This window comes from Cheilinus undulatus, linkage group 18, assembly GCF_018320785.1.
Source record: "Cheilinus undulatus linkage group 18, ASM1832078v1, whole genome shotgun sequence".
In the NCBI taxonomy this organism is placed as follows: Eukaryota; Metazoa; Chordata; class Actinopteri; order Labriformes; family Labridae; genus Cheilinus; species Cheilinus undulatus.
The window spans coordinates 37,813,038-37,825,199 of record NC_054882.1 but is presented as its reverse complement, the minus strand read 5'-3'; the positions used below and the strand labels follow the sequence as shown (position 1 = coordinate 37,825,199).

Genomic DNA, 12,162 nt, shown 5'->3' with positions numbered 1-12,162 from the left:
CTGTCACCTTACAGTGCTGGCCTACAGCAACTCCTCAGAATCTGTTCTAGTCATGGTGTACAGTATGACTTTAAATATAAAAATAAAGAGAGTGTCATAATGATAATAAGAGCAAAAAAGGATCAGAAGCAGCATTTTCCATCCTTCTTTATCTCTGATCAAGCCGTTAGTGTGGTGGAAAAGGTCAGATATCTGGGACACATTACAAATGATTTGTGTGATGATGATGATGATGTTCAGCATCAGTGCTGTAAAATGTATGCACTAGCTAATATGCTAGCACGCAAATTTCAGATGTGTACAGACAATGTCAAAATTGAGCGTTTTAGAGCTTCTGTACTCCACTGTAAACTGCTCGTTTATGGTGTAACTACAGTAAAGCAAAAATGAAGAAGTTACAGATAGCTTATAATGACGCATTTAGAATATTTATGAAATTGCCTAGATGGACAAGTGCTAGTCACATGTTTGTTACTAATAATGTGTCCATAATGTTTCACATTTCTGTACGAAGAAAGATTATCATGTATAAATTTATGGGTCAATTAATTGATTCAGAAAATGAAAAATGGGTCTGGAATAAAGTATAAAGTAATCAAAGCAGTGACAACACAATACCTTTCTTGAACCAGTCATGCTTAAATATGGGTATCTTATTACAAGTCTTCACCAAGATATTATGGGTGATTATAATCTTCCAATAGTGAAGGATTTGCTGGTCGAAAAAAATCTATGGGAATTTTCTTAACCTGAAATTCACATCTTGAATAAAAAACCTTACGTTTTGTTAAACAAAGATCTTGGTATATGAAATTGGCATATTGTTGTGTTTTTCGGAAAAGCTTATCAATTATATGTCACGTAGTTTTAATCAAATAAATTTGAAACTGCATATAAACTACTTTTCAACAGCACGATTTGGAATGGAGAATATAGTATTCTCTATCTCCAGGAGGGGGCAGTACTGCAGAGAACTTACTAATAACGATTTTTTTAGAGGAGGAGAAGAAGAAACAGTTACGTTACGTAAAATACGTCATAGGTCAGAGCGGAATTACAGAGCAGGCGAAACATGGCGGCTCAAACGAAGAAAGTGTTTGAAATTTTCGTGTCTAAAGTACCATGGACTGTAGCGAGCAGTAAGTATATTAACATATAACTAATTATACTTTATATTAAGTAACAGGTAGGTCTGCTGTCGATGTGGCTTGCTTATTTTTTACACAGTTATTCAGCCTTTCCATCACAGTTAACCTTTGCATGAGGAGACCACATGATGAGGCAAATGACATTGAAAGACAAATTTACCTTAAACTCCTACAATGAAACCTCTGACACACATCCAGAGCATCCCTCACCGTGGTGTTGGAGTGTCAGGTGGCCTCCTAAATTGTTATTCATCACGGTTGCACAAACTAAAACTTCTCCAAAGCAGTCAAACCTAAAATAAACTACATTATTTCAGACCAAGTATGAGTTCCAGAACTTGCTTTTGGTAGTCACAGAGTACAAATTAGAGAAATTAAGAATACTGTAACTGTTTAAGCTTTAGTTTTTTAATTTTATAATATTTATTGATATGCTCTTAAGTATTATAGTCTCGTGAAAGTAATTGTTTGTTTTGAACGTCTTTTTAAAATTTATAACCAGTCCTAAGTAGATTAATGAAAAGATTTACTTTTTTTCCAGTGCTTTTATTGTTAAAAAAAAAAAGTGCTGATACTTAGGGAGCTATTATTATTAAAACATTTGCAAATGCGTACAAATATCTGTGCACGAAATTGAAAATGCGTCGGTAGATTTGAAAATGCGTGAACAAATCCACAAATTTGTTTTTGAAAATACGTGCACATATCTGCAAATATGATTACAGATCTGCAAATGTGTGTAAAGATCTGGAAATGTGTGCAAAGATTTGCAAATTTGAACAAAGATCCACAATAATGTAGAGAGATATGTAGTCCAATTTGCAATAGTGGACTTATTTCATTCTGGTTCAGAAAACTGTTTTTTGCTTCAAGTTGTCGAAATCTTCGCCATCAGTTTCAACTAAAATCTGCCTCACAGTTGACTGCATCATTTTTTTTTATTTATTAAATAATTTATTTGTTTATTTATTTTGCTTGTGACTCTTATGCTGCTCAGGAATTTAATCACTCAGGCCAGGAAATAAAGGACTTGAAAATTTGTTTCAGTGTGTGATCAGTACCGAACTAACGAAATATTCATTTCAGTCCATGACAGTTCACACTAAATAGTCGTTTTAATATTTTGATTATTTGCACTGACATCACGCCGATCGTTCAATCAGCTGTCTCTAAAATAGCAAAAAAAAAAAACTTTCTGCAGTCCCATGAATAAAATAATCCCAACATAAAAACGTCATTGATAAAGTTCTGCCTGGCTCTGCCAGGTGAGCTGATCCTGAACCTGGAGCACAAAACGGTACCAGCGTGATGTCTCTGTGTACAGCAGGGAGGGATCCAATATGTAATAAAGAATATACTGCGTCAGAAAACTTTTCTATTCATTGACTAGGGCTTGGAGGTTTGACCTGTGCATCACCAGCCTGCCTCTCCTTACTGCTGATGAAATAAGAGAAGACTCCCTGTACTGCAGCGCCTGTCATTCACTCCCGCCCGCGCATGCGCGGATTCTGGCCTGTTGCTTAAAAGCATCCAGCATAACAAACACTGTTCAGGTAATCACCAGGCGTGTAAAATAACGTTGCCCATGATGTAAAGATACGCTTTAATCCCAGACAGGGCAAGCAAATGGTGCTGTAGGAAACGTAGAGTAACTGAATGACTTGCTCTAATTTTCTCTCTGTTGTTAAAAAATAAGTTATTTTCATAGTTGCTCATCATCCCTCCAAATTATAGCACTTTTACAGTGCGTTGTTTATTTCTGTTCAACTTTTGTTCCATCCCCATTTATGTGAAAATATTAACAATAGAGATGCACGAAATGCATGTCTGTACTATATCTGATATGCTGCTGTCTACTTATTAATTTTAGCCCATTCTGATATCAATAAACTGCAGACATGGCCCCAACTTTGACTACCTACTTTCATAATGAGAGGCTAAAATTATCCTTTAATATGATACTAAGTACAGTATCCGATCTTTTTTTTTAAGAGTACGAGTACTTAGGCTTGGTATGGCCTAGTCACCTTATACCAGTGCCCTCTTGGGAGCCAAAACACACACTAAAGTGCCCTCGAGAGCCTAAACGCGTGCTAAAGTGCCCTCCTGGTTGGTAAAACACACTAAACTGCCGTCTTGGATGAAGAAAACACACTAAACTCCAGAAGACCATTAGGACTAAGAAATACTATGAAACACTACTGTTGCAATGACTTTTATGTTGGGCCCTTTGTTGATCTATATTGAGCCAGTCCTAGCTTATATCTCACAGAACCAGTTTGGATTATCTGGTGCTAATATGGTGTTAAAATGCTCTAGAATACAGGAAATGGCATCTACTTAATTGAAAATGTTCTGGGGGAAGACCCCTGGACCCCTAGGGATTTATTTATTTATTTCTGTGTGTTCTTCACAGTCCAGCGTTGAATCTACACAGTTCTTGTGGATGCTGATCCTAACTACAAACTAACTTGAGTAGTCTGTCTAGTTAGTCTGTGTTAAGGCTATATAATGTGCCATTTGTATGACATATCAACACGCTAAAGTGCCCTTGAAAACACGCCAAACTTAGTGCCCTCTTCAGTGGTGAGAACGCGCTGTATGTGCATTTTTTTTTTCACCCCTGCCCTTGAAAAAGTCTTTGCACACCACTGACCAAGGGTGTCCAAAATATGAGCATAAAGCTTGTGCTAGACTGTATTATTCCTCTTAGATTCAGCACAAGGCAGTGCTACCATGCTATGATGCTAATACTGTAAACAAACATTTTGACAAGTTTTTATGTTGTTTTCTCAGGACTAAATTGAGACAACACTATAAATAGTAAGCATATTGGCAACTAAAATAATAAAGATATCTTGATTTATAATGCCCTTTTGGATTACAGCAGCAAATAGCAGCACCAATATTGTTCCAGGGGCGGAGCCAGTGGTAGCCAGAACCGACCAGGGCCCCAGGAAATCTGACTGGCCTCCCCAAAATCCTTAAAATGCTCGGCTACTTGCCACGTCAGCCATCAGCTAGCCATTTAAGCATACCAAGTTACTGGGCATATCTTAACATACATTAGATTGGTTTTACAAACTTTAACATTGAGGTGAGGTATATGAAGCTGGCCCCGCCATCCTTATATATCTCTGTATGTGGCACCCACTGGAAAAAGTTTGGAAACCTCTGCCTTGTACTGTTATCAGTATCTGTGCATCCCTGCTTGTAGAGAATGGTTGTCTACATTGTGTGATTATCAGATGATAAATGAGGCACTAACTGCTGGTTAACCATCAGTTAACCATCAGTTAACCATCAGTTAACCGGTAGGCTAAATTATGAGTAACTCCTCATGAAATGTTGTAAAGCAGCTGCTTAATTTGAGTCAGTCATCTTTCTGATTCGTGAGCTGATTAATCACTTAATGATAACTCATTCTTTAGATACTCACTTTGTGCTCCATAGATTAATTAATTCACATTAATTCATGTTTTTAACACCTGTAGGCAAGGTTATTTTAGTTAACTAAAACTGAAGTAAAACTAAACTTTACAAAAAAAAGAAAAAGAAAATTAAAACTGTAGTGTGCTCACAAAACTAACTAAAGTAAAATAAAAATGGAGACAAAATATCCTTAGTTTTAGTCCTTGACACAACCGTACTGACTGGGACCTACACCCAGGTCTTGGGAGTGTAAAACGGCCTGATCTGATTGGTTAAGACTTTGCACAATGGTAGTTTTATGTCTGGGGTTATATTCAAGCATAATCTTTTAATGAATAAAATGCTAAGTGAAGAGTAGCCTGTTTGAATATGCTTTTAAAAATGTATGATGTTCACTTAGCCCTGACATGTATATGAAAAAACTAAAACTGACATTAAAACTAATAGAAACTAAACTAAATGAAGCATGTTTGCAAAACTATTATAACCTTGCCTGTAGGCATGACTTTTGTCATGCTCTTCTTTCTGGTCTCCCTAAAAAGAATATCTCACATCTTCAGCTGCTCCAAAACTCAGCTGCACGGATGCTGACAAAGACCAGAAAGAGAGATCACATTACTTATTTAAGGTCTCTGCATTGGCCGCCTGTTTGTTTTAGAATAGATTTTAAGATTCTTTTATTGGATTTTAAAGCTCTTAATGGTCTTGGCCCTTCTTATTTATCTGATTTACTTTTACCCTGTGAGCCCAGTAGAGCTGTCAGGTCTTCAGGAAGTTCTCTATTAACAGTTCCCAAAGTTAGGACTACTTTTTTATTACTACAGACCCCGTCTGTGGAACAGCTGAAGACCTGAGGGGTGCACCTAATGGCAATGTTTTTAAAAGCAAACTCAAGACCTACCTTTTTAGTCTGGCTTTGACCTGAATTTAATGTCCTTGTCTTAATCTGTCTTGGTTTTATCTTGTTCTTTTTTAACTTTAGAATTATCTTTTAGGAGTTTATCGTCTTCTTTTATCATATTTCAACAAGTTCTTCTTAAGTGTTTTGTTTTCTTATTTGAGCATATTACCCTGAGTTACCTCTTCGTGTTTTATTGTCATTACAGCACCCATTTAATTTAATTTTAATTTATTTTTATTTCATTTGATGATATTTTATTCTATACTTAAACCTAACCTCTAGAGTTTACTCATTTTCAACCTTTAAGATGGCATTCCCTCACTTCCTGTTCTTATAGTGTCTTTTATTTATGATGTATTTTTGGATTGTGGGGCGGGCGTTAGAGGGTTGGGTAGAGTGGGTTTGAGTCATATTTCTTTTTATCTTCTTTTATTTACTTGTCTGTTTGTAATTCAGTTTGTGCTACATTGTCTTGTATGAAAAGTGCTATATACATAAAGTTTGATTGATTTATTGCTACTTTAAAGGGAAGCATTAAACTAAGGAGTTTCTTTGCCATCTGCACGTTAACTAATGTTAGCTAGAGGTTAATTTGACAGTTGTTTCCCGTTGAACTAGCAGATGCTTAATCATTTGTTACCTTGTAACTATGCCAGTCTTTATTCAAAGTGTTTTCAGTTTGATATTTTAAGATTCCACAGATTTTAAACGATGTAATCATTCATCTTTAAAAAAAAATTATAAATAACATTGAAAACTACCAGATCTTTATAAAATCAGGGCTTTCTGTGAGCTGTACTTCAGCCAAATAGTAACCTAATTACAGCCAGCTATTTTAATGCCATTATTGACTGAATGAAATACCAGTTATATTACAAAAAGTTACAACTAACTATTTCCTGTACATTTTCAACAGCTTTATCTTGGATTAAAACATTTATTAACTACTTAAAAAAACATTTAGTTAAAGTTTTCAAAGCAGTTCTCACAATGGAACAACCATGTGAAAAAAAATCTTGGGACAGAGTGAGCTGAGCATCATGCAGGAGGTTGCTGAAGTTTTTTTCTGAGTTACTGTTAGTACCTATATTTTCCTTGTATATAATTGAGTGCCCTTCACATTTTTCTTGAAAATTGATCAGATTACAGGACATTAAAAGTTGGATGCTCATATCTATGGAAAGCTCTGTAAAACCTTAAGACCTTCTGTAATGTTTTTAAAATAAAAAGTCTCCACAAAAACACAAAGAGCACTCTCTAAGTTGTGCAAAAACAGTGGCAATAGTTCTGTACTTGAAGATTGCTAATACTTTTGTACAAATAAGACAGTGTGCTGGAGTTTTTGAGTTATTAAAAACCAGAAATAGTGAGCTCCAGTTTCTATTTTGTTGCTGTGGTATGAAAACAGGTATCATTATTTGATTCTTACTGTTATCGTACTGAAGTTTAAAGAGCCGGCATTGTGATGTCCTACATACAAGGCTTGCACAAGAAGACGACTCCTTCTCAGTCAAATATTTAAAGTTGTTTTGTGTGTTCTTTTTCAGAGGAGATGAGGGAGTACTTTGGACAGTTCGGCCCAGTAAAGAAGTGTCTTATTCCATTTGTAAGTTCTTACCAGCTTTACCGACCATCTGTCTACTGTGTTTTAAAGGTTTGGTCGAGGAGGTTACAGTCTTTTTCACTGCCATACCCCACTATGGACAGTACAGTGATGCAGTTATGCTGTTTGCACTGGTTAGATTCTAATTTTCATTTCTGAACTGAGTTTTATGGAGTGAGTTTACTTCTTTCTTTCAAAATTGGTGATAAAGTGAAAATACACGGAACAATAACAAGGAAACACAACAAACACACACAAACAAACAAACAAAATCAATTGATTAAGAAAAATAAATAACAGACATTATTATGGCCTTGGTGTTGGATAGTTTGTGGTGTTGTAAGGTGTCCTGGCTTATACAGTATATATTATTTCAGACTGTAGGTTAAGGGGAAAGGAGAAACAAAGGAAGAGTAGCTGTCCTAATTAGAGGGGGGACTAATTAGACTGACAATTAAATCAGAAATTGAAATAATAATAATAACATTAATAATGATCATAATAACAATTATAATAAAAAAAAAAACAATGATAATAATAACAGCACCAATAAAAAAAATTATAATTATGACAACAATGATAGTAGACATAAAATGATAATAGATTAAATAATAAATTGCATAATACTCATAAGGTGAATCATAATAATGGTATTATGTATACAGGCATATGTATACATCTTCAAGCATGCTCCTGTATACTTGTATAAAAACATATATTACAGTATACACATACAAACACACACGTACATATATATACCCATACATCCATGTAAATACACACTCCAATAGCCGCCATCGGATGTGTTGAATTGCATTAACTTTTTCCTTCTTTTATTGAGATTTTTTAATGTAATTTTGGGGCCAAGAAAGGACTGAGGGTAGGTGATGTCACCTAGGTGAGGGGGGACGGGCAGCAGTGGCCCACAGACCCCCAGCCATGCAGCGGCAGCCCCCCACCCCACTGAGGACGCTCAGGGTGGTAGTCGACATATCAGTTCCGCCAACTCACTCCCAGAAAGCCATAGGATTTCTTATTTTGTATTTAGTGAGATTACTAATAAATGTTTGTCAGAGCCAATGAGCTCTGGTTTCCATGAAAAGGAACCACCAATACAAATAACTAATAGATTTATTTGTGCTGAAGAAATGTTTGGATTACTGTTGCTGTGGCATTGAAGTTGGGTGGCAGTAAATGAACAATGTGTCAATGTGTTATGTCCAGGTGCAGCAGCTCAGTGGTATAAAACAATGACACCTTTACACTGTTTTTTTTTTTTTGCCATATTCTTAGGGACTCTAAAGTACCGTTTGAATCAGAAAGTGCATTAAATTAACAGTACATGTCATGGTTAATGATGGCAACTTTCCAGCTGATCATTATTATTAGCCAATGATTGACTGTGCTGTCAGTATATGTAACAATAAAATTCTTTTGTCTGTTTTTCTGTCAGGATAAAGAGACAGGCTTCCACAGAGGTTTTGGCTGGATCGGATTTACAACAGAGGAAGGATTAACCAACGCTCTACAGAAAGAGCCTCATGTACTGGAGGGAGCAAAGGTAAATGTCAAATTCATCCGAAACATCAACGTCTTGTGGTTCCTGAAGTTAAAATCCACACAGCGCCACTAAACACAACAGCAGCTCATATTTCTGATGTTTCTGTGAAAGATAACACCACAAGGACATCCCCCCTTTTTAATTTTTTCCTCTCTTCATTATCTTCCTTTTTAATAGCAGAAATTACTTTGGTTACATAGGATGGCTTTTTTCCCTTAATGATTCAGATAACCATTCAGGTAATCTTTGTCTAATATTAAAATTAGTTTGATCTCAAACATTTAATAGTGACAAATATGCATAAAATGTTTGAGATCAAACTAATTTTAATATTAGTTTGATCTCAAACATTTAATGGTGACAAATATGCATAAAATAAGACATCAGGAAGGAGGCTAATTCATCTTCACAGGACTGTATGTATTGATGCGTTGTAAACTAATTAACTCTGTTTTTATTTCAGCTCCTTGTCCAAAGGAACAGACGTCCGTTCACAGAGCAGAAGACTAACAAAGACAGTGAAATTGACTGAAAGACTTTTAACCTGTGTATGGACGAGATAACAAAGATGCTTTGTTGTTTTCTCAAGCCCAGATTCTCTCCATCTTCACCAACTGCTCGATGTGTAAAATATTTCTGATTCTGTTTGAGTCACTAAGAAACTTTAGACCAACGCAGGATGGGGTTGTGCTTAAATTTCTATCCTTAAGTCTTTGTTAGACCAGAAGATATTACTGCTGATTCATTGAATTTGGGCCAGAGCATGTTGTCTTTTTTTTTTTTTTTTTTTTTTTTTTTTACTGCATTGTTAATGCAAATGTCTTTATTTATTGTCATTGATAATGCTGTACTTCCTGTACAATCCCCTCACATACTGTCAACAATTTCAAGTGTTTTCATAATTTGTTTATGGCAATAAAATTGTTGATTTATTCTGATGTTCTCTGTTTTGGTAGTTGCTTATAATCATCACAAGGTTTTCTGCTTTAGTTGAGGACTTACTCAACCAAAGAACAGACTGACACTGTCACTGGCCTTAGTAAGAGAAAGGCTTTGGCTCCAGGGGGGAGTAAACGCCTGCTTTTGAGCAGATACTTCACTCCCATTATTATCTGTTAATTTCCCCTCTTCTCTATGGTTTCTGTTTTTTTCTGACAGGACTGACTGTTGGGGGTTTATCTGCCAACAAATTCTAGCACTGTATACTAGTGGCTCACCTTAAATTCCTATACGCCTTCAAAATAAGTAAAATAGTTTCTTAAAGTTTGAATTAAACATCCATTTTTGTCTTTGGTGTGAACGCTCTGAAGAAAAAGGGAACATTTTGACTGTGAAACTCAATCTTCTGTAATCTGACCATTTCTTTAACCTTGTATCTGCATTATCACATTAGCCAAAGCATGAGAACAACTGAACACTTAAAACTCAAAATTCAAAGTTTTCAAGAACATACACGTTAAAAATAAAACTGAATATCTGAGTAATTAAGATTATGCTTCTTTCTTTTGAAAAAATAAGGTTTTCTCCCAGCTGATTGACATTGAATTTCTTTAATAAGTTGTCGGTTTCTCCCTGATGTTTGGCCAAAAAGTAAAAATCTGAGTTTAATGGATCTGGTTCATATGGAAGCCCTTAAGGTGCATATATTCACATATATTATTTACGCAGTTTCACCGCAATAAATAATTTCGCTCCATTTTCTCGTGACCTCAACTTATTTTTGTTATCTCGTGATAATGACTTCATCTTTGTGTTAACACAGGATAACATTTGTTTTCTGTGATAATGAGTTGATTTATCCTGTCATCACGGGGAAAACTGAGCAAATAATATATATAAATACATGGCCCTTTAGGGCTTCTGTAGATCTACGATTTCAAAACAAAAGGAACAGATTCATTCAGGTAGGTCAGCACTCATGAGGTGGTTTCCAACTTTGCTTATGCTATACATTTTACTCTTATTTGTATTTTGAAAATATTTAATGATGTTTTTTAAAAATTTTTTTTGCTTTATTGAAATAGGAAATTCACAAGAAATATGGCATTTCAGGGCCAAAAGCCAAATATATACAGTAGTAAAACAGTCATATTTAAATGTACATGTTAACTATTTAAATGTAAAAGGGTCAAGGGGGTTATTAAATAATTTTTAGCCCTCAATAATGACATTTTTCAATTTGAAATCTTAATTTTAACGCTATTTTAGATTAATATTGAAAGCTTCCATCGTTGGGTTGTGCACATTTAGCTGTGTTTTCATTATTGTTTCTATGAGGTGAGTGCAGCAGAAAAAGAAAAAACGTTTTGAGTACAGCATATCCCTTCATTTTCAAACCATCTCAACCTTCAATTAATCCAGAATCAAGTGAAAGTTGCTTGTCATGGGTTCAAACCAAACACTGACAGCCATCGCTCCATTACACCTCCCCAACAAACAGCTGGATGCACGTCAGCATCCTCCCCATCGTCAGTTTCTTGATTCATCTTTAGGACACACTACTTCATTTGATATAAGCCTAAAGAGAGCTTGGACGTATGTGGATCACCTGTAAGACGTTCACTTCAACTTTCTTTCTCTGTGTTTAAAGTCAGGCTACATTAAGACTTATTTATAGACTATATGTATAGAAATATTTAAATCTAGAGAAGAAAAAGGCTGCCATTTATTTTCAAAGGTGCTCTCAGCTTTATTCCTCAAAGAGGCCTCAACAATAATTTTCAAATATGACAATTATATATATATATATATATACAGAGAGAGAGAGAGAGAGAGAGAGAGTTGATGAGGCTATCTTAAATTGTGTTAAAGTGAAGAAAAACAAAAAAAATGACAAAAAAGGCACTCAAAGTTAACATTTGGTTCATTAACACGTCTCCAATAATAAATATACTAGTGGAAGTACTCTCTTGAATAAAAGAATCAATGAAAGCATGCTTACACAGATATTCATCCTCATTCTGATTACACTCATAGGGTGTATACACATTCAATACAATGAATTCCTTGTCATTATGAGTTAAATGTATTGCAATACACCAGTCAACACCAAATCTGACCACCTTGATCAGTCTCAGTCAATCAGTAAGTCACTGAATCATTCCAGTCAAACTGTCGCAAAAATCCACCACTTTGCCACGTAGTGAATATGTGTGATCTGCACCTCAATATGACGACCATATCAAAACTATTTCTACTTGACTTGAATGATTTTACCTCCTAATCATGCTTTCTTGTTGTACTCGTCCTGTCACCAGCAGAGGGCGCCATAGTAGTGCTTTCTCACACCAACAAATCATGTTGAAAAGTCAATGGGCTCTATGCATGAACTGCTTCCGCATTTGGCATTAGACTGCTCCTACACTTCCATTTGAGAGAAGACAAAGGTGTATGGTGGCAAATTTGTTGCGGTTTACCTGCTGTTTGCATTAGTTACCTGAGCTGACTGTCAATGAAGAGTTAAATTATGCAACAATGTCCAGAAGTGCTTTTACCCTGTTTTTGAAACATCATTTTA

At 35.4% G+C, this 12,162-nt stretch overlaps 1 protein-coding gene across 1 annotated transcript; it reads left to right on the top strand.

Moving 5' to 3' along the window:
• The first annotated feature begins 1,019 nt into the window (after positions 1 to 1,019).
• LOC121526295 (SRA stem-loop interacting RNA binding protein) lies at positions 1,020 to 9,583 on the top strand. Its single transcript, XM_041812817.1, has 4 exons — positions 1,020 to 1,139; positions 7,029 to 7,087; positions 8,538 to 8,645; positions 9,109 to 9,583. The coding sequence occupies exons 1-4, from the start codon at positions 1,073 to 1,075 to the stop codon at positions 9,175 to 9,177; spliced, it is 303 nt and encodes a 100-aa protein (XP_041668751.1). The 5' UTR covers positions 1,020 to 1,072; the 3' UTR covers positions 9,178 to 9,583.
• Positions 9,584 to 12,162: the final 2,579 nt, after the last annotated feature.

Bases quoted from the DNA above. Each gene is read 5' to 3' on its own strand.
- LOC121526295 (XM_041812817.1), top strand. From the start codon at position 1,073: ATGGCGGCTCAAACGAAGAAAGTGTTTGAAATTTTCGTGTCTAAAGTA. The intron at 7,088-8,537 runs GTAAGTTCTTAC...TTTTTCTGTCAG, and splicing joins AGAAGTGTCTTATTCCATTT to GATAAAGAGACAGGCTTCCA. The intron at 8,646-9,108 runs GTAAATGTCAAA...TTTTTATTTCAG, and splicing joins ATGTACTGGAGGGAGCAAAG to CTCCTTGTCCAAAGGAACAG.